Here is an 18,590-nt window from a genome sequence, read left to right on the forward strand (position 1 = left end):
CGTCTGGGACCTGTTGTATCGGAGGGTGAGGGCTAGGGCCATTCCCCCCAGAAATGTTCGGGAACTTGCAAGTGCCTTGGTGGAAGAGTGGGGTGACATCTCACAGCAAGAACTGGCAAATCTGGTGCAGTCAATGAGGAGGAGATGCACTGAGTACTTAATGCAGCTGATGGCCACACCAGATACTGATTGTTACTTTTGATTTTGACCCCCCCTTTTGTTCAGGGACACATTATTCCATTTCTGTTGTCACATGTCTGTGAAACTTGTTCAGTTTATGTCTTAGTTGTTGAATCTTTTTATGTTCATACAAATATTTACACGTTAAGTTTGCTAAAAATAAAAGAAGTTGAAAGTGAGAGGAGTTTATATATCGCCCAGCCCTAGTCACAGAATGAAAGTCATACATGTTTGAAATAACATGAGGGTCAGTACATGCACCTTTTTAAAAGACAACTGAGCACTAAAACTAACATAAAAACAGCAGGGAACTTTTTAGTTTGACCTGTGTGTGATAAAACTGTCTTTCTTGTATCAAACTCTAACATAACAGAGGATTGTCATAAAAACATAACACAACATCAAAGAAAGAATCATACCTGCAGGAATAAAATCATCATCATATTTATCACTCTGTTGTTCCTCTGCTGTGGTTTCATCATCATCTTCATCACTCTGTTCTTCCTCTGCTGTGGTTTCTCCTCTCACCTTCATCAAGTTCATGCAGTCCAGTAGCTTCACTGAACACATCTTCAATGGTGTCTGCAGCATCTGCTGTTCATCATCATCTTCATCACTCTGTTGTTCCTCTGTTGTGTTTTCTTCTTTTATCTCCTCCTGCTTCACTTCAGTCTTCACTGGTGTCTGCAGCATCTGCTGTTCTCCAGTGTGAATCACATCCACCTGCTCTCTCATGATGAACATCTGAACACACAAAACATCATCATTATAATGGACAATTATAATTCATCAAACTCAAAAACATTATTATATAATTACACAAAATAACAGATCTGTTCTTTCAGAAACGGTATGGTAGATGGTCTGCACTTATATAGCGCTTTACACTGCGACTCATTCACACATTCACACACACACACCAATGACAGCAGAGCTGCCATTCAAGGCACTAGCCTGCCATTGGGAGCAACTTCTAAAATCACAGGAATAAATTCATGTGGGTTTGGAACAACAGGAGGTCAAATAATTATGACAGAATTTAAGTTTAAAACAAAACAGTCTTTAAGAGTGTATTGACAGTTTTAAAATCTATTCATTTCTCTGTGACGCAGAATCTTCTACAGGATCACGTGAGTATCAGAGTCTAAATGAACAAACACTTTACAAAATATGAAAGTGATTATTGTGAAGTTGGTCGAGTTGAAGTAGTCAATATAAAATAACTAAAAGGAAACTATATAAATTCACCTAAAATTGTACCTCACTCATTTTAACTTAACTAAAGTGATTAAGTTTAGCCACAGAAAGTGTAAATAATCTACTGGTTCTTAATTGTTTTGTTGTTTTTCTCACTTCTTGCATGTGACAAGTAACAAAACAAACTACATCATATGATAATGACCTTCTTTAAGTCATTAAAACACCAAAGAGATAAAAACAACATGCACAGAAAAATATACATCAAAATAAATACAAATATCACAAATTAAGTTAAACAAGTTGAGCCATGCACCGAACTGAGCACTCAAACTTTCAGCTCTTCTTCTTGTTTTTTATTGGCGGTTCGCATTCTTAGATTGTACTTTATCTACTGTGGGTAATGGATCAGAGACTTTCCTACTATATAAATTACATCAATGATGAAAATAAATTCAAATTATATTAGTCTTTTTCTGTGAGACAGCACAAAAAAGAAAGAAAAGATGACTGAAACAGGCAAATTATTAGCAATGCATATACAGTGTCTTGTACAGTGTGAACTTTAAAAATACATCTATTTTTTAAAACCAAAAATTATAAAATTATGGGCCTTTATCGCGTTTCAAGCCTTTATTCGGAAAACTGCATTCAGCGCCTTTACTATATTAAAGAACCAAAGAGGACCATTATAGTTGTGACCTCAACACCCATGACCCCCAAAATGGTTTGGTCCGTCCCCCCAGTGTTCAAGACATGGTTACGGCCTTGAGTCTGAAAAAGTATTTTTGTATCTTACATCAGTTTCAGTGAACTCGTTTACATTCAGCAGGTCTGTTTGCCTATTAAGTATTTTAGAGGTGCGGTAGATGACTCCCCTTGCAAAAATTGGGAGTTCATTTGAAACTTGCCACAAATTCGCCACTGATCATTTTCATATGCAGATGAGCTTTGTGGCAATCTTGCGGCAAATTGTCCATTGTTGCCAAAGGTGTGCTGCAGGTTCACCACTACCAGTGAAGAGCTGCAAACTTCTGGCAAACATTTGCAGCGAATCACAAGCTCATTTGCATGTGGAAATAATGAGTGGCAAATTTGTGGCTAGTTTGCGTCTTGTTTGACAGAACTAAAATGTTTTGTAAGGGTCCCTTGGGCTTTCAAGAAACAGGAAAAATTCCTGACTTTAAATAAATAATTACATGTGTAGGATGTTTGAGTTGAAGGGATGTGCATGCAGATTTCAGATATAAAATCAGTGATTAAATGAGCAATGTTTACTCGCTGAAATAAGGTGATTTCCTATTAAGTCAATGTTTGGGTATAGCAATATTGCAGCAGTGGCTTCACTGTTATGACGTCATCAGCAATCCAGTTCTATATTATAAATGGACAATAACTATATTATAAATTGGACATACTGACTGCGGAATGTTGTTGTGATGACATCACAACCAGCTCAGTTTGCGGCCTTCCCACTTCAAAACTGGTTCCGGCGCCAGTTGCTGATTGTCTCAGAAGCAGAGGCAACTGAGGTTCATCACCCGGATTGAGGCGTGTAATTGTGCCACCATGAGGAATTAAAGAGCATTGGGCATGTTGGGGAGAAAAGGGGATAGAATTGTATATTTAATCACTTGTTGACTTATTTTTTCATCATTATCTTTGTTTTATTATTAAGTAACAGCTATAAGTCTATTTTGCTGTAAAAGTAAAGGTATTGGAAATTTTAATCCCGCCCCTTTAAGAGTTAGCTTCCTTCGGGATGTTCAACCCCTGTCGCTCAGTCCGCTTTTCAACTATTTCAACGCATCAACACTGCAGTCCAGCAGGAGGCGAAATTCACCAGAAGTTGCCGAAAACACAAGAAGAAGAAGAAGAAGAAGAGCTGTGGTCGCAGTTGCCCGCGATATCTGCTTTTGATCTCGTAGCGGCTGATCCACTATGAGAAATGAGAACGGTCGGCGTGAGGAAGGAGATTTTTGAGAGACACGCGCGTCGGAGAGGACATTAGCTGACTGTGAACTTTCTACTACTGAAGCAGGAAAACAGTAAGACTGGGTGTTGTGGAGGACTTGTAGTGAGAATATCGACCGACGGCCTGTATAGGTCCGGAACGGTATTGTTACACGGTTCTGTGCAACACCAGACAACATGGCGGGAAGGGAGACAGAATTCGATAGTGACAGTATGGATTATAGCAAGGAGGAAGAAAGCAAGGAAATTGAATGGGCTGAGGTAAGGAGAGGAGACAAAGGCAAGAAGGGGAAAAAGAGGAAAAAGAGGAAAAAAGGCTCATCTAGCATAGGTGAATCGGAGAATGAAGGAAGAGAAGGTGAGAAGACAGAGGAAGGTTTGATGAATGTAGTAGTTAGGTTCGAGGGAGAAGGAGGAGTTAAGAAGTTTGATCCGATCAAACTAACAAAAATCATTAAAGGGCAGGTTGGGGAAGTAGAGTATGCAAGAATATTAGGAGATGGAAACCTGTTAATAGGATGCAAAGAAAATGACGGTGTCATTAAGTGTTTAAGGTTGTAAAAGTTGGAGAAAAACAACTCAGTGGTAGTAAGGGGGTGATCTGTGGGGTTCCTCTCAGTGTTAACATAAGAGAACTAGTGGAGAACCTGAAGGTGGAAAATAATATGGTGAAGAATGTTAAAAGAATGACAAAGAGAATGAAAGAGTCTGTCCTGATAGAGTTTGAGGAAAAAATACTTCCAAAGTTGGTGTATTTTGGTTTCTTATTAAAGAGAATACTTTATAAAACCCATGAGATGTTTTAATTGCCAGGAATTTGGTCATGTAGCTAAGGTATGCAAGGGAAAAAGAAGATGTGCTAGATGTGGAGGGGAACATGATTTTGAGAAATGTGGAGAGAGAGTGAAGCCAAAATGCTGCAATGGTGGAGGAAATCACAGTGTTGCATATTTGGGATGTGAAGTGTATAAAAAGGAGGTGGAGGAGCAACAGGTAAGAGTAAAGGAAAAAATCTCATATGAACAAAATAAGGAAGGAGGAATTACTGAAGAACAAATGATGGTGAATGAGCTAGCATGGATGGAAAAGAAGAAGTTGGTGACTTTTATAGCAGGTGTGATAAACGCAACGTATGAGATCAAGTCAAAAATGGAAAGGATTCAGATTATTGCGAAAGCAGCAGAACATCATTTGAATATGGTAGGATTCAAATGAGAAGAGATAAATGATGAGCTAAGAATGCAGTCAAGCCAAGAGTCTGCATGTGTAGGGTGTTAATATTAATAGTGTTAATATTACAATGGAACGCGAGAAGCCTGATTGCAAATGGACAATGAACAATTTATAGTCAATAGAAAAGAAAAACTAGATGTAGTGTGTATTCAAGAGACCTGGCTAAAGCCAAATTTAGATTACGTATTATATGGTTATGTGGCAGTAAGACGAGACAGAAAGGAGGGAGGAGGAGAAGGATGTGCCACTTTTAGGTAGTGAACAAGAGTATGTGGTAGTAAAAGTGTGGGCTAAAAGGAAAGAGTTGGTAATCATAAATTATTATAATCCATGCAAAAGATTAGAGATAAGGAAACTAAAGGAAACAGAAGGACAGAGTAATGGTAATGTTGTTTGGTGTGGTGATTTTAATGGGCACAATTCATTATGTGAAAGTGAAAGAACAGACAATAATGTTCAGATAATAGAAGAAATATTAGATGAGATAAACTTAGTATGTTTAAATGACGGTAGTGGTACTAGAATAGATGTTAATACAGGAAAAGAATCAGTTTTGGATCTTACATTTGTATCAAACAGCATGGCAGCAGCATACAATTGGTCAGTATATCAAGAAGGAACTATAGGAAGTGATCATTATCCAATATGGTGTAAGAAAACATTGAAATCCCCTTGACCATAGAAGCTTGGGTGGAAAATGGAAATATGAGAAAGCTAATTGGGAAAAATTTCAGGAAATAAGTAATATTTATATAAACCAGAATAATAATGAAATGAGTATAGAAGATCTAGATAACAAAATTAAGCAGGGAATAAGTTTGGCTGCAATAGAAGCTATCCCTTAGAGCAAAGGAAATATAAATTAAAAGATAATGCCGTGGTGGGATGATAAGTGCAAGGAAGCAGTGAGGAAAAGAAACAGGGCTTTTAAATTGGTGAAAAGAACTCATCATTTCCAAGATATGATCAATATAAACAAGCACAGGCTGTAGTAAGGCGGACAATAAGACATGCAAAAAGAACATGCTGGGAAAAATGTTGTGACACAATTGGAAATGAAACTCCGGTAGGAGAGGTGTGGAGAATGATAAAAAGGATGGGAGGGGACAAAAAGGACTGGAGTTATCCAGTGCTGGTTGATGGAAATGATACAGCAGTAACTAATAAGGAAAAAGTAGAGATGATAGCAAATACTTTTGCTAAAGTAAATAGCTCTAGTAATCTATCTGAAGAAGGAAGAAGAGGCAGAGGGAGAACAAAATCTGATTACAGGGAGGTCTTATGTAGGAAAGAAAATAGTGATGGTGAGCTAGATGTTCCTTTTAACATGGGAGAAATTAAAAGAGCACTGGGAAAAACTAGAATAACAGAGATATGCTATAATATGATAAAACACCTAAGTGTGGATAGTCTTGAGAAATTACTATTGCTATATAATAAAGTGTGGGAAGAAGGTAGAATGCCAGGAAGTTGGAAAGAGGCAATAATAATTCCAATAAAGAAACCTGGAAAGGATGACAGTAAGCCAGGAAATTACAGACCTATTGCTCTGACATATCACATCTGTAAATTAATGGAACGAATGATAAATGAGAGATTAATGTACTTACTGGAGGGTAGAAATTTGGTATCATCTTATCAAAGTGGTTTCAGAAAGGGAGAAATACTATGGAACCAGTAATATGTTTAGAGGATGAAATAAGAAAAACCCAAGTAAACAAAGAAACAGTAGTGGCTGTATTTTTTGATGTTGAAAAGGCCTATGATATGCTATGGAAGAGGGACTTCTAATCAAAATGCATTTATTGGGTGTTAGAGGAAAAATATTTAAATATACTGACTTTCTAGATAGAAGAACTATCCAAGTGAGGATGGGAACAGAGATTTCCAAACAATATGTGGTAGAAAATGGAACACCTCAAGGAACCGTGCTAAGCCCAACTCTGTTTTCCATTATGATTAATGATATATTCTCTAATATCACAATAGACTTGGGAAGATCTTTGTTCGCGGATGACGGGGCTTTATGGAAAAGAGGAAGAAATGTTGAGTATATAGTAAAGAAAGTGCAAGATGGAATCAGCCATGTGGAAAGTTGGGGTATAAAATGGGGCTTTAAATTTTCAATTGAAAAAACAAAGGTTATGTTCTTTACAAGGAAACAAATCACTTGTTTAGAACAAGTGAATTGGTTTTCGGTTCCTGGGAATATATTTGGATACAAATTTGACATGGAAACAACATATAAAATATGTAGTTGATAAGTGTAAAAAAGTGATAAATGTCATGAGATGTCATTTCAGGATTAAAATGGGGGGCTAATTTCATTGCTTTGAAATATATTTATACAGCTTTAATAAGGTTTAATAAGATTAGACTATGGATGTATTGCTTATGGCTCAGTGTCAAAGTCTGCGCTAGCAGACCTAGATATTGTGCAGGCCCAAGCTTTAAGAGTTTGTTTAGGAGCAGTGAAAACTACCCCAGTGTGTGCAATACAAGTGGAAGCTGGAGAAATGCCATTGGGGCTGCACCAAATTCATTTGGTAGCCAACTACTGGATTAATCTGAGGGGGCATAGAGATTACCACCCAACAAAAAAGGTGTTGCAAACATGTTGGGAGAAGGAGAGGATTCATAGGGAAAGCTTTGAGTGGACAGGAGATCAAGTAGCAAAAGATGTAGGAGTATTTGATATACAGTGGTGTGAAAAAGTGTTTGCCCCCTTCCTGATTTCTTATTTTTTTGCATGTTTGTCACACTTAAATGTTTCAGATCATCAAACAAGTTTAAATATTAGTCAAAGATAACACAAGTAAACACAAAATGCAGTTTTTAAATGAAGGTTGTTATTATTAAGGGAAAACAAAATCCAAACCTACATGGCCCTGTGTGAAAAAGTGATTGCCCCCTAAACCTAATAACTGGTTGGGCCACCCTTAGCAGCAACAACTGCAATCAAGCGTTTGCGATAACTTGCAATGAGTCTTTTACAGCGCTGTGGAGGAATTTTGGCCCACTCATCTTTGCAGAATTGTTGTAATTCAGCCACATTGGAGGGTTTTCGAGCATGAACTGCCTTTTTAAGGTCATGCCACAGCATCTCAATTGGATTAAGGTCAGGACTTTGACTAGGCCACTCCAAAGTCTTCATTTTGTTTTCTTCAGCCATTCAGAGGTGGACTTGCTGGTGTGTTTTGGATCATTGTCCTGCTGCAGAACCCAAGTTCGCTTCAGCTTGAGGTCACGAACAGATGGCCGGACATTCTCCTTCAGGATTTTTTGGTAGAAAGCAGAATTCATGGTTCCATTTATCACAGCAAGTCTTCCAGGTCCTGAAGCAGCAAAACAGCCCCAGACCATCACACTACCACCACCATATTTTACTGTTGGTATGATGTTCTTTTTCTGAAATGCGGTGTTACTTTTACGCCAGATGTAATGGGACACACACCTTCCAAAAATTTCAACTTTTGTCTCGTCAGTCCACAGAGTATTTTCCCAAAAGTCTTGGGGATCATCAAGATGTTTTCTGGCAAAAATGAGACGAGCCTTAATGTTCTTTTTGCTCAGCAGTGGTTTTCGTCTTGGATCTCTGCCATGCAGGCCATTTTTGCCCAGTCTCTTTCTTATGGTGGAGTCATGAACACTGACCTTAACTGAGGCAAGCGAGGCCTGCAGTTCTTTGGATGTTGTTGTGGGGTCTTTTGTGACCTCTTGGATGAGTCGTCGCTGCGCTCTTGGGGTAATTTTGGTCGGCCGGCCACTCCTGGGAAGGTTCACCACAGTTCCATGTTTTCGCCATTTGTGGATAATGGCTCTCACTGTGGTTCTCTGGAGTCCCAAAGCTTTAGAAATGGCTTTATAACCTTTTCCAGACTGATAGATCTCAATTACTTTCTTTCTCATTTGTTCCTGAATTTCTTTGGATCTCGGCATGATGTCTAGCTTTTGAAGATCTTTTGGTCTACTTCACTTTGTCAGGCAGGTCCTATTTAAGTGATTTCTTGATTGAGAACAGGTGTGGCAGTAATCAGGCCTGGGTGTGGCTAGAGAAATTGAACTCAGGTGTGATAAACCACAGTTAAGTTATGGTTTAACAGGTGGGGCAAACACTTTTTCACACAGGGCCATGTAGGTTTGGATTTTGTTTTCCCTTAATAATAACAACCTTCATTTAAAAACTGCATTTTGTGTTTATTTGTGTTATCTTTGACTAATATTTAAACTTGTTTGATGATCTGAAACATTTCAGTGTGACAAACATGCAAAAAAATAAGAAATCAGGAAGGGGGCAAACACTTTTTCACACCACTGTAGAGTTTGAAGAAACTGTTATATGGCCTAATAAACCAGTATGGGTGCTGGAGTATCCATACGTAGATATGGAACTTCTGAAGATTAGACGAAATAGCAAGATGTCTGATATTATAGATGAGTATTATAGGTATAGGGATTGTAAATATAAGGACAATATTCAGGTATTCACAGATGGATCAAAAGATTTAGAATCAAATGCAACAGGATCAGGTGTTAATGTGCCTAGTTTCCATGTGGAGCTTAGTAAAAGAGCGTCTGACCATCTAAGTGTCTATGCTGTTGAATTATTTGCCATATTGATGGCAGTAGAGTGGATTGAGCAAACCAGGGGTGCCAAATTCTTAGTATGTAGTGATTCTATAGCTGCTCTTGTAAGCATCAAATCAGGTGCAACCAGAAACCATCAGCATCTGCTCTATGAAATTTTGTTCAACTATTCAAGAATAACTAGACAGGGGGAAAATGTCTCATTCATGTGGGTCCCAGCCCATTCAGCTATTCAGGGTAATGAAAGAGCAGACAAATTGGCCAAAAAAAAAAAAAAAAAAAAGCAGTCAAAAAAGAAAGCAGTCACTGTATGGAGGAAAATAAATAAAAAATGGAACAACAATGGGATAATATAGTAAAAGGGATACATTTATACTCAATACAAAGCAGAGTAGGTATTGCAAGAAATACAGAAATGAAACGGAGAGAGCTTATTAAGTAATAATAAGCAGACTTAGAACGGGATATAGCAATCTTAATGGTACACTTCACATCATGGGAAAACATCCAACAGGTTTGTGCACTCAATGCCAGGAATATGAGACAGATGAGCATATTCTTATGTCTGAGAAATTCAACCAAGTAAGACAAGTAATTTTGATCCAGCTACAGAAAATAAGATGGACAGAGGACAATATTAAAAGTATTCTAGAATGTACAGACAGTAAACAAGGGAGGAAGTGTCTATTTAATTTTCTGGAAAAGACTGGACTGGACAAGCGACTTTGGTAAGAGGTGAACAGGAGGTGGCAGTAATGCAACATTCCGGATGTCAACTGCTATAAAACCCCAAAGAAGAAGAAGAAGAAGCCCTGAGATCCACTACACTGTTTCAGTTTTAAAATCGGTACGAGTTTTGTGTGTTTTACATTGAGAGATCTAGATTTTTCTCTGCATGTTGTTTTTCTCTCTTTGGTGTTTTAATGACTTTAAAAGAAGCTCATTATCATCTGATGTAGTTTGTTGTGTTACTGGTCACATGCAAGAGGTGAGAAAAACAACAAAACAGTTAAGAACCAGTAGATTATTTACACTTTCTGTCTGTGACTAAACTCAAGCACTTTAAGTTAAGATTCTCGTGTTGGCATATATACATATATTTTCATTTTTGATATTAATTGAATCTGCCCATTTGATCCTATTATTAAATAAAGTCCACTGGAAATGTCAGAGGTTTTTGCTCTTTAATGAGTTTTAATACCAGTATCATGCTTTCCTAACAGTGAGGAGCAATCTCACTGTAATGATAACCCTAAACTGTCATGTAAACATATACTTGTATTAAAGATTAATACCTGTAAAATTGTGTCTAATTAACTCATATATCCACAAAAACCCCTGAACATTTGTACATTTTTATTTATTTTATGTAAAGAGGCCCTATTATGTTTTTGGGGATTTTACCTTTCCTTTAGTGTGTAATATAGCTCTTCATGCATGTAAAAGGTCTGCAAAGTTACAAAGTGCAAAAGGGAGTTATTCTCTCCCACAGACAACACTGCTCAAGAACTACAAGAAACGGGCTGTTTGTAGTCCAGCCTTTTTTTCTGTAAAGTGTGTGTATGTGTGTATACACACATACATTTACATTTACATAAACACGATTGTGATATTTTTATATATTTGGTATGTTTTAATTTTGCTGTCATAACACTGTGTAACAATATATATATATATTTATTTATTTTTTTTTTCCTGGGTAGTAAGTGTTATTTCCTAATTGCATATGCCTCAAAAGTATAGAAAATGGTTATTATTCCCCACAAACTTTGCTTTTGTGACCAGGACCGTGATATTTTGAAATGTACCTGTTTCCAATGAGAAAACAGGCAAATGTGTCATTTCATTCACATAAAGTCAGAAAAAAACAACATATGAATCCAAATTAACATGTATTTATACTAAAGTAATGCAAAAATGACTACTGTAAATCACTTTCATGAATCACCCCCCAAATGTAGTCTCCCATCATGTTCACGTTATACTGTCCTTGGTAGCGGCGTTCAAAGTCCAGTATATCCTGATGGAAGTGCTCGTCTTGCTCCTCCAAGTATGCTCCCATGTTCTCGAGTTTATCAAGATGAGCATCAAGGATATGGACTTTGAGGGATTTCAGAGGTGGAGCTGAGGAAAGAAACCCATACTACCCCAACCAAAAAGACCTCAATGACTTGATTAGATCTTGGTCTCACCAAGTCCATTGCCGAGCTTTTGACGTCTAGGCTCAAGCAGTGGAACTTGTTGGATGAAAGTGTGTAAGTCGCAGATCAGAGGAAGTGTCTCCAACCTTTTTCCAGCTTCTTCACCCATCAAGATGGGCTCTGCTTCTGCCACAATGTGACCAGTCTGTTCGAGGCAATCGGAATCGCCTGTAACCAGAATGAGTGGCGCCTCTTCATTGACAGCTCATCCAGGAGCCTCAAAGCTGTGTTGCACCATAATGGTAACAAGTAACCGTCTCTTCCCCTGGCTCACTCGGTGCACCTCAAAGAGGATTATAACAGCATCAGGACCTTGCTGGATGCCTTGAAGTATGATGGGAGGTCATAGGAGACTTAAAAATGGTCGCATTCCTGATGGGTCTCCAAGGCGGCTTTACCAAGTTTCCCTGCTATCTTTGCCTTTGGGACAGCATGGACATCAAGGCGCACTACCACAAGCGGGACTGGCCACAGTGGACCGAGTTCTCTGTGGGGAGGAACGACGTCAAGTGGGAGCCACTGGTGGACCCCCAGAAGGTGCTGATGCCACCACTGCACATCAAAGTGGGCCTTATGAATCAATTTGTCAGAGCTCTAGATAAGGAGTCAGCAGCCTTCAAGTACCTTCAATACTTCTTCCCTAAGCTGTCTTAGGCAAAGGTCAAAGCTGGTGTCTTCATCGGACCACAGATAAAGAAGATCCTGGAGTGCAGTGAATTCCCCGAGAAGCCCACTAGTAATGAGAAAGTGGCTTGGAACAGCTTTGTCGCAGTGGTTTGGGGCTTCCTGGGCAATCACAAAGCCGAAAACGATGTGGAGCTGGTTGAGACTCTGGTGAAGAACTACGGCATACTGGGCTGTAGGATGTCCCTCAAAGTCCATATCCTTGATGCTCATCTTGATAAATTCAAGGAGAACATGGGAGCATACTCGGAGCAGCAAGACGAGCACTTCCATCAGGATATACTGGACGTTGAACGCCGCTACCAAGGACAGTATAATGAGAACATGATGGGAGACTACATTTGGGGGCTGATTCGTGAAAAGTACTCAAAAAAACTACTCACTTCTAAATCTTTTGTAGTCTTTTGTATTTAGTATAAATATGTTAATTTGGATTCATATGTCGTTTTTTTTCCCTGACTTTATGTGAACGAAAAGACACAAGTTTGCCTGTTTTCTCATTGGAAATAGGTACATTTCAAAATATTACTGTCCTGGTCATGAAAGCAAAGTTTGTTGGGAATAATAGCCATTTTCTATACTTTTGAGGCATAAGCAATTAGGAAATAACACTTACTACCCAGGAACAAAAACTGTGTTACATAGTGTAATGAAACCAAACACTCACATTTATATTTATACCATCTCAGAAGTTGTTAATTTGTTTAACAGATCTGTTCTTATGTATAATCATATAATAATCTTTTAGAGTTTGATGAATGTCAATCCATTATAATGATGATGTTTTTGTGTTCAGATGTTCATCATGAGAGAGCAGGTGGATGTGATTCACGCTGGAGAACAGCAGATGCTGCAGACACCAGTGAAGATTGAAGTGAAGCAGGAGGAGATAAAAGAAGAAAATACAACAGAAGAACAACAGAGTGATGAAGATGATGATGAACAGCAGATGCTGCAGACACCAGTGAAGATTGAAGTGAAGCAGGAGGAGATAAAAGAAGAAAACACAACAGAGGAACAACAGACTGATGAAGATGATGATGAACAGCAGATGCTGCAGACACCAGTGAAGATGTGTTCAGTGAAGCTGCTGGACTGCAGGAACCTGATAAAGATGAGAGGAAAAAACACAGCAGAGGAACAAAAGAGTGATGATGATGATGAAACCACAGCAGAAGAACAACAGAGTGATGAAGATTATGATGAAAACACAGCAGAGGAACAACAGAGTGATGATGATGATTTTATTCTTTCAGGTATGCTTTTTTTCTTCTCTGTTGTCATTTTTCATGACAATCAACTTTCATGTCAGAATATGTGACACAAAAGGAGATGTTAGGTAGAATGTAAGTTTCAGTCACCATTTACTTTGTTTAGAAAAAAAATTGTAAAAAGTGAATGGTGACTGAGGGTAACATTCAGTCTATATGAATATTATCATGAAATGCAGTATTGATTGTATAAATCAGGGGTTTTTCCTTGTGTCGATCACGGGACAACCATTTGATGATCTCATTAACAGGTTAAAATGGAGAGTAGAGAGAGAAACTTCAAGATAACAAGAATCTTAAAGGTGCATTCAATTCTAATCCAATACATTTTTGGTCAAATTCTGCAAATATCTCCTCACAGTCTGCTAGCTGTTCGTTCTGTGGGTGGGCTGAAAAAAAAAAATCTAGTATTTGTACACAGACACTACTCCAGCCAATCTGCAACCGGGGGTGGTTCTTGCGCATGCACAGGATGGGGGTGGGGGCAGAGGGAGAGGGCAATGAATTAGAAGAGCGATGGCAAATCTGGCTGATGCAAAAAAGGTCAGACGAATATAAACTAAAAAAGAAGGATTATGATAAGTCGAGGGCTAGAAGCCACATCAACATCGGCGAGGCTTTTCAGCAGTGGAGAGACCTCCGGGAGTAAAAGGCTTGAAGACAGATGCAGAAGTTGCTCTTTTTCTTCTCGATAGGTGGGTAACATAAATTTTGCTATGTTACACAGAACCCATATATGATGTTGTTGTGATGTTAGATTTAGTAGCAGGAGAGATGTGAGTATCTGGAGCTGGTGTGGGTAAAACCATCTTGCGTGCATGGGGGGGGGGGGGGGGGCTTCCAAAGGAGCACTGAGGGAGGGGTGTGTTTATCAACACTGTTTCTCAGGAATTGCTGAGTGCACCTTTAAAGATCACTTTATATTTTGGTGCCCACATGCTGTTTGACTGACTGACAGGCAACTCCTGTGTGTGTTCTTTATTTGTGTGTGCTCTCAGAGCGCTATTGGTAATATGGATATGTGCCTAAACTGTAAAATATAATGTATATACTTAAAGATTTGGTCAAAATGGCTATTTTGTTGAGGTATTAATATAAACACAATCCGTTAAGTACCGCTCACTGTACTCACTTAGCTGGATCATTTAGTATAATCATCCAGTTAAAATCTGTGATTTAAGTGAAGAATAATTGACTCCGGCCCATTAAATTACTGAAAAATAATGCACACCCAGAGGCCAAAGTCAATTCCTCTGCTTATACCACGGTCACCACACCTCAGGACACCCCCCCCCCCCAAAAATCCTAGTAAACTCAGCAAAAGAGAAACGTCCCTTTTTCAGGACACTGTATTTTAAAGATAATTTTGTAAAAATCAAAATAAATGTACAGATCTTTATTGTAAAGGGTTTAAAGGGTTCCATGCTTGTTCAAAGAACCATAACCAATTAATGAACATGCACCTGTGGAACGGTCATTAAGACACTAACAGCTTACAGACGGTTGGCAATTAAGGTCACAGTTATAAAAAGGACACTAAAGAGAACTTTGACTCTGAAAAACACCAAAAGAAAGATGCCAAGGGTCCCTGCTCATCTGCGTGAACGTGCCTTAGGCATGTGGACTGCAGATGTGGCCATGGCAATAAATTGCAATGTCCGTACTGTGAGATGCGCTACAGGGAGACAGGAAGGACAGCTGATCATCCTCGCAGTGGCAGACCACGTGTAACAACACCTGCACAAGATCGGTATGTCTGAATATCACACCTGCAGGACAGGTACAGGATGGCAACAACAATTGCCCGAGTTACACCAGGAATGCACAATCCCTCCATCAGTGCTCAGACTGTCCGCAATAGGCTGAGAGAGGCTGGACCGAGGGCTTGTATGCGTGTTGTAAGGCAGGTCCTTACCAGACATCACCGGCAACAACTATGGGCACAAACCCACCTTCGCTGGACAAGACAGGACTGGCAAAAAGTGCTCTTCACTGACGAGTCACGGTTTTGTCTCACCAGGGGTGATGGTCAGACTCGCGTTTTTTGTCGAAGGACTGAGGGTTACACAGAGGCCTGTACTCTGGAGTGGGATCGATTTGGAGGTGGAGGGTCTGTCATGGTCTGGGGCGGTGTGTCACGGACTGAGCTTGTTGTCATTGCAGGCAATCTCAACGCTGTGCGTTACAAAGAAGACATCCTCCTCCCTCATGTGGTACCCTTCCTGCAGACTCATCCTGACATGACAATGCCACAAGCCATACTGCTCGTTCTGTGCGTGATTTCCAGCAAGACAGGAATGTCAGTGTTCTGCCATGGCCAGCGAAGAGCCTGGATCTCAATCCCATTGAGCACGTCAAAGACCTGTTGGATCGGAGGGTGAGGGCTAGGGTCATTCCCCCCAGAAATGTCCAGGAACTTGCAAGTGCCTTGATGGAAGAGTGGGGTAACATCTCACAGCAAGAACTGGCAAATCTGGTGCAGTCCATGAGGAGGAGATGCACTGCAGTATTTAGTGCAGCTGGTGGCCACACCAGATACTGACCGTTACTTTTGATTTTGAAGTTTACTTAACAAAATAGTTAGTATTAATTTCCGTTGCATTTCGTGGAGATTGCGCTTCCACCGGCTAAAATACTCTGAAATTGTTTTATCTACTCTGCATCTATTGTCGCATCTCTGACAGTAATGATATTTAAAATATTCTCTTCTATAGAGTTCATTTTTTCAAGCTAACTAATAGGGATGTGTATGGATAGCCGACATTCGGTTAACCGTTTGACACGACACTATATGAATACCAAAATATTTGATTATTCTACACATGCGTCTGCACTGTTTTTCTACAGTTGAATTCAGAAGTTTACATACACCTTAGCCAAATGCATTTAAACTCAGTTTTTCACAATTCCTGACATTTAATCGTAGAAAACTTTCCCTGTCTTAGATCAGTTAGGATCACTATTTTAAGAATATGAAATGTCAGAATAATAGTAGAGAGAATGATTTATTTCAGCTTTTATTTCTTTCATCACATTCCCAGTGGGTCAGAAGTTTACATCCACTTTGTTAGTATGTGGTAGCATTGCCTTTAAATTGTTTAACTTGGGTCAAACATTTTGGGTAGCCTTCCACAAGCTTCTCACAATAAGTTTTTGGAATTTTGGCCCATTCCTCCAGACAGAACTGGTGTAACTGAGTCAGGTTTGTAGGCCTCCTTGCTTGCACACGCTTTGTCAGTTCTGCCCACAAATGTTCTATTAGATTGAGGTCAGGGCTTTGTGATGACAACTCCAATATCTTGACTTTGTTGTCCTTAAGCCATTTTGCCACAACTTTGGAGGTATGCTTGGGGTCATTGTCCATTTGGAAGACCCATTTGTGACTGAGCTTTAAATTTTGGCTGATCTCTTGAGGTATTGCTTCAATATATCCACACAATTTTCCTTCCTCATGAAGCTATCTATTTTGTGAAGTGCACCAGTCCCTCCTGCAGCAAAGCACCCCCACAACATGATGCTGCCACCTCCATGCTTCACGGATGGGATGGTGTTCTTCGGCTTGCAAGCCTCACCCTTTTTCCTCCAAACATAATGATGGTCATTATGGCCAAACAGTTACATTTTTGTTTCATCAGACCAGAGGACATTTCTCCAAAAATTAAGATCTTTGTCCCCATGTGCACTTGCAAACTAGTCTGTTTTTTTTTTTTTTTTTTTTTTGGTGGTTTTGGAGCAGTGGCTTCTTCCTTGCTGAGCAGCCTTTCAGGTTATGTCGATACAGGACTCGTTTTACTGTGGATATAGATACCTGTCTACCTGTTTCCTCCAGCATCTTTACAAGTACCTTTGCCATTGTTCTGGGATTGATTTGAACTTTTTGCACCAAACTACGTTCATCTCTAGGAGACAGAATGCATCTCCTTCCTGAATGGTATGATAGTAGACCTCCTATCAGAAGCTAATTGTCTAAAGGCTTGACATCATTTTCTAGAATTTTCCAAGCTGCTTAAAGGCAGTTAACTTAGTGTATGTAAATTCTTACCCACTGGAATTGTGATATAGTCAATTAAAAGTGAAACAATCTGTCTGTAAACAATTGTTGGAAAAATTACTCATGTCCTGCAAAAAGTAGATGTCCTAAATGACTTGCCAAAACTATAGTTTGCTAATAGTAAATATGTGGAGTGGTTAAAATTTTTTTGTTTTAATACAAACCACCAGAAAACACAAGAAGAAGAAGAGCTGAAAGTTTGAGCACTCAGTTTGGTACGTTCAATGTGTTTTACATTATTTGTGACATTTGTATTTATTTGTAAGTATATTTTTTATGTCCTGGTTTCAGTCTGGTAGGCTCACTGATTGTTTTCATGCAATTTCTTGCTATTGTCTGTGCTATTGTTTGCAGAAAAGAGAAGCAATTTTGTCATGTTGCACATTGATTTGATGATACTTTCATTCTCAACTTTCAGTAAATAAGCTGAAATGTATCTGGTTACCATGGCAATGACGTCAGTCACTTGGCGTGCGCATTCTTTGTCGTAATGTCAGTCAGTGCAAGAAGAAATGCACCAATAAAAACGAGCTGAAAGAAGCAGATCCATTTCTTCAGGCAACACGTGAAAGCAAGGTGTTTTACTGTCACTGTTAATGTTCATTTCCTCACGAGCACTGAGGTAAATCAGACAATGTCACGTTCAGACAGCTACTGCATTTTTTATGCAGTACAAGCACTTAAATGTTGAGATGTGGGGGGTGTTGTGTTTTGAATTTTAGGTTCCAGTGTTGTGAATTTTGTGTTAAAATGTGTACCTGATTTGACAAGTCATTTCATAATTACACATGCAATATGACATCATATGGATAGAACAGGCTACACAGAATTTGTACATTAAAAAAAGCTAAAAATATGGTTAAATCATGAAAAACAAAATCTAAAATAAAATATACATTTTCACAAACTACATAGCTTATACAGTTAAGTGCAGAAGTTTGCACTCCCCTTATGTTTTATAAGTTTTCACATCCCTTTCAGAATGTATACAAAAATAACAGATAATATATTTATATATATATATATATATATATATATATATATATATATATATTTGTATGTAGTTTTTAGTAGTTTATGTAATTTACTCTTATTTTCACAAATCATCCCGTTCAGAAGTTTTCATCTCTTTGGTTCTACTTGTGTTGCCTTCTTGAGCATCAGTAATTGTTTGCACTTTTTGTAATGGTTGTGTTTGAGTCCCTCAGTTGT

General features: G+C 38.8%; 2 protein-coding genes and 1 long non-coding RNA gene across 4 annotated transcripts in view; 1 reads left to right on the forward strand and 2 right to left on the reverse strand.

Annotated features, from left to right (window-relative positions):
• LOC127418643 (VID27-like protein) overlaps positions 1–1,078 on the reverse strand; it is a 36,814-nt gene extending 35,736 nt beyond the window's left edge. Inside the window, exon 1 of the mRNA XM_051659307.1 lies at positions 600–1,078. Within this exon, the coding sequence (XP_051515267.1) occupies positions 600–924 (325 nt within the window). The 5' untranslated portion in view covers positions 925–1,078. The remainder of the gene's footprint in view (positions 1–599) is intronic.
• LOC127418577 (zinc finger protein 721-like) overlaps positions 1–18,590 on the forward strand; it is a 620,351-nt gene that overhangs the window by 55,332 nt on the left and 546,429 nt on the right. Inside the window, exons 1-2 of one of the 2 annotated variants that reach the window (XM_051659199.1) lie at positions 9,978–10,159; positions 12,853–13,312. The exons of the other annotated variant lie outside the window; for it this stretch is intronic. Of the exons in view, the coding sequence (XP_051515159.1) occupies positions 10,067–10,159; positions 12,853–13,312 (553 nt within the window). The 5' untranslated portion in view covers positions 9,978–10,066. Of the gene's footprint in view, positions 1–9,977; positions 10,160–12,852; positions 13,313–18,590 lie in introns of those variants that run through there. 2 annotated transcript variants of the gene reach the window in all.
• LOC127418652 (uncharacterized) overlaps positions 1–18,590 on the reverse strand; it is a 70,734-nt gene that overhangs the window by 48,552 nt on the left and 3,592 nt on the right. The gene's annotated exons all lie outside the window — the stretch shown is intronic.

The sequence above is a fragment of the Myxocyprinus asiaticus genome, chromosome 28 (assembly GCF_019703515.2).
Source record: "Myxocyprinus asiaticus isolate MX2 ecotype Aquarium Trade chromosome 28, UBuf_Myxa_2, whole genome shotgun sequence".
Lineage (NCBI taxonomy): Eukaryota > Metazoa > Chordata > Actinopteri > Cypriniformes > Catostomidae > Myxocyprinus > Myxocyprinus asiaticus.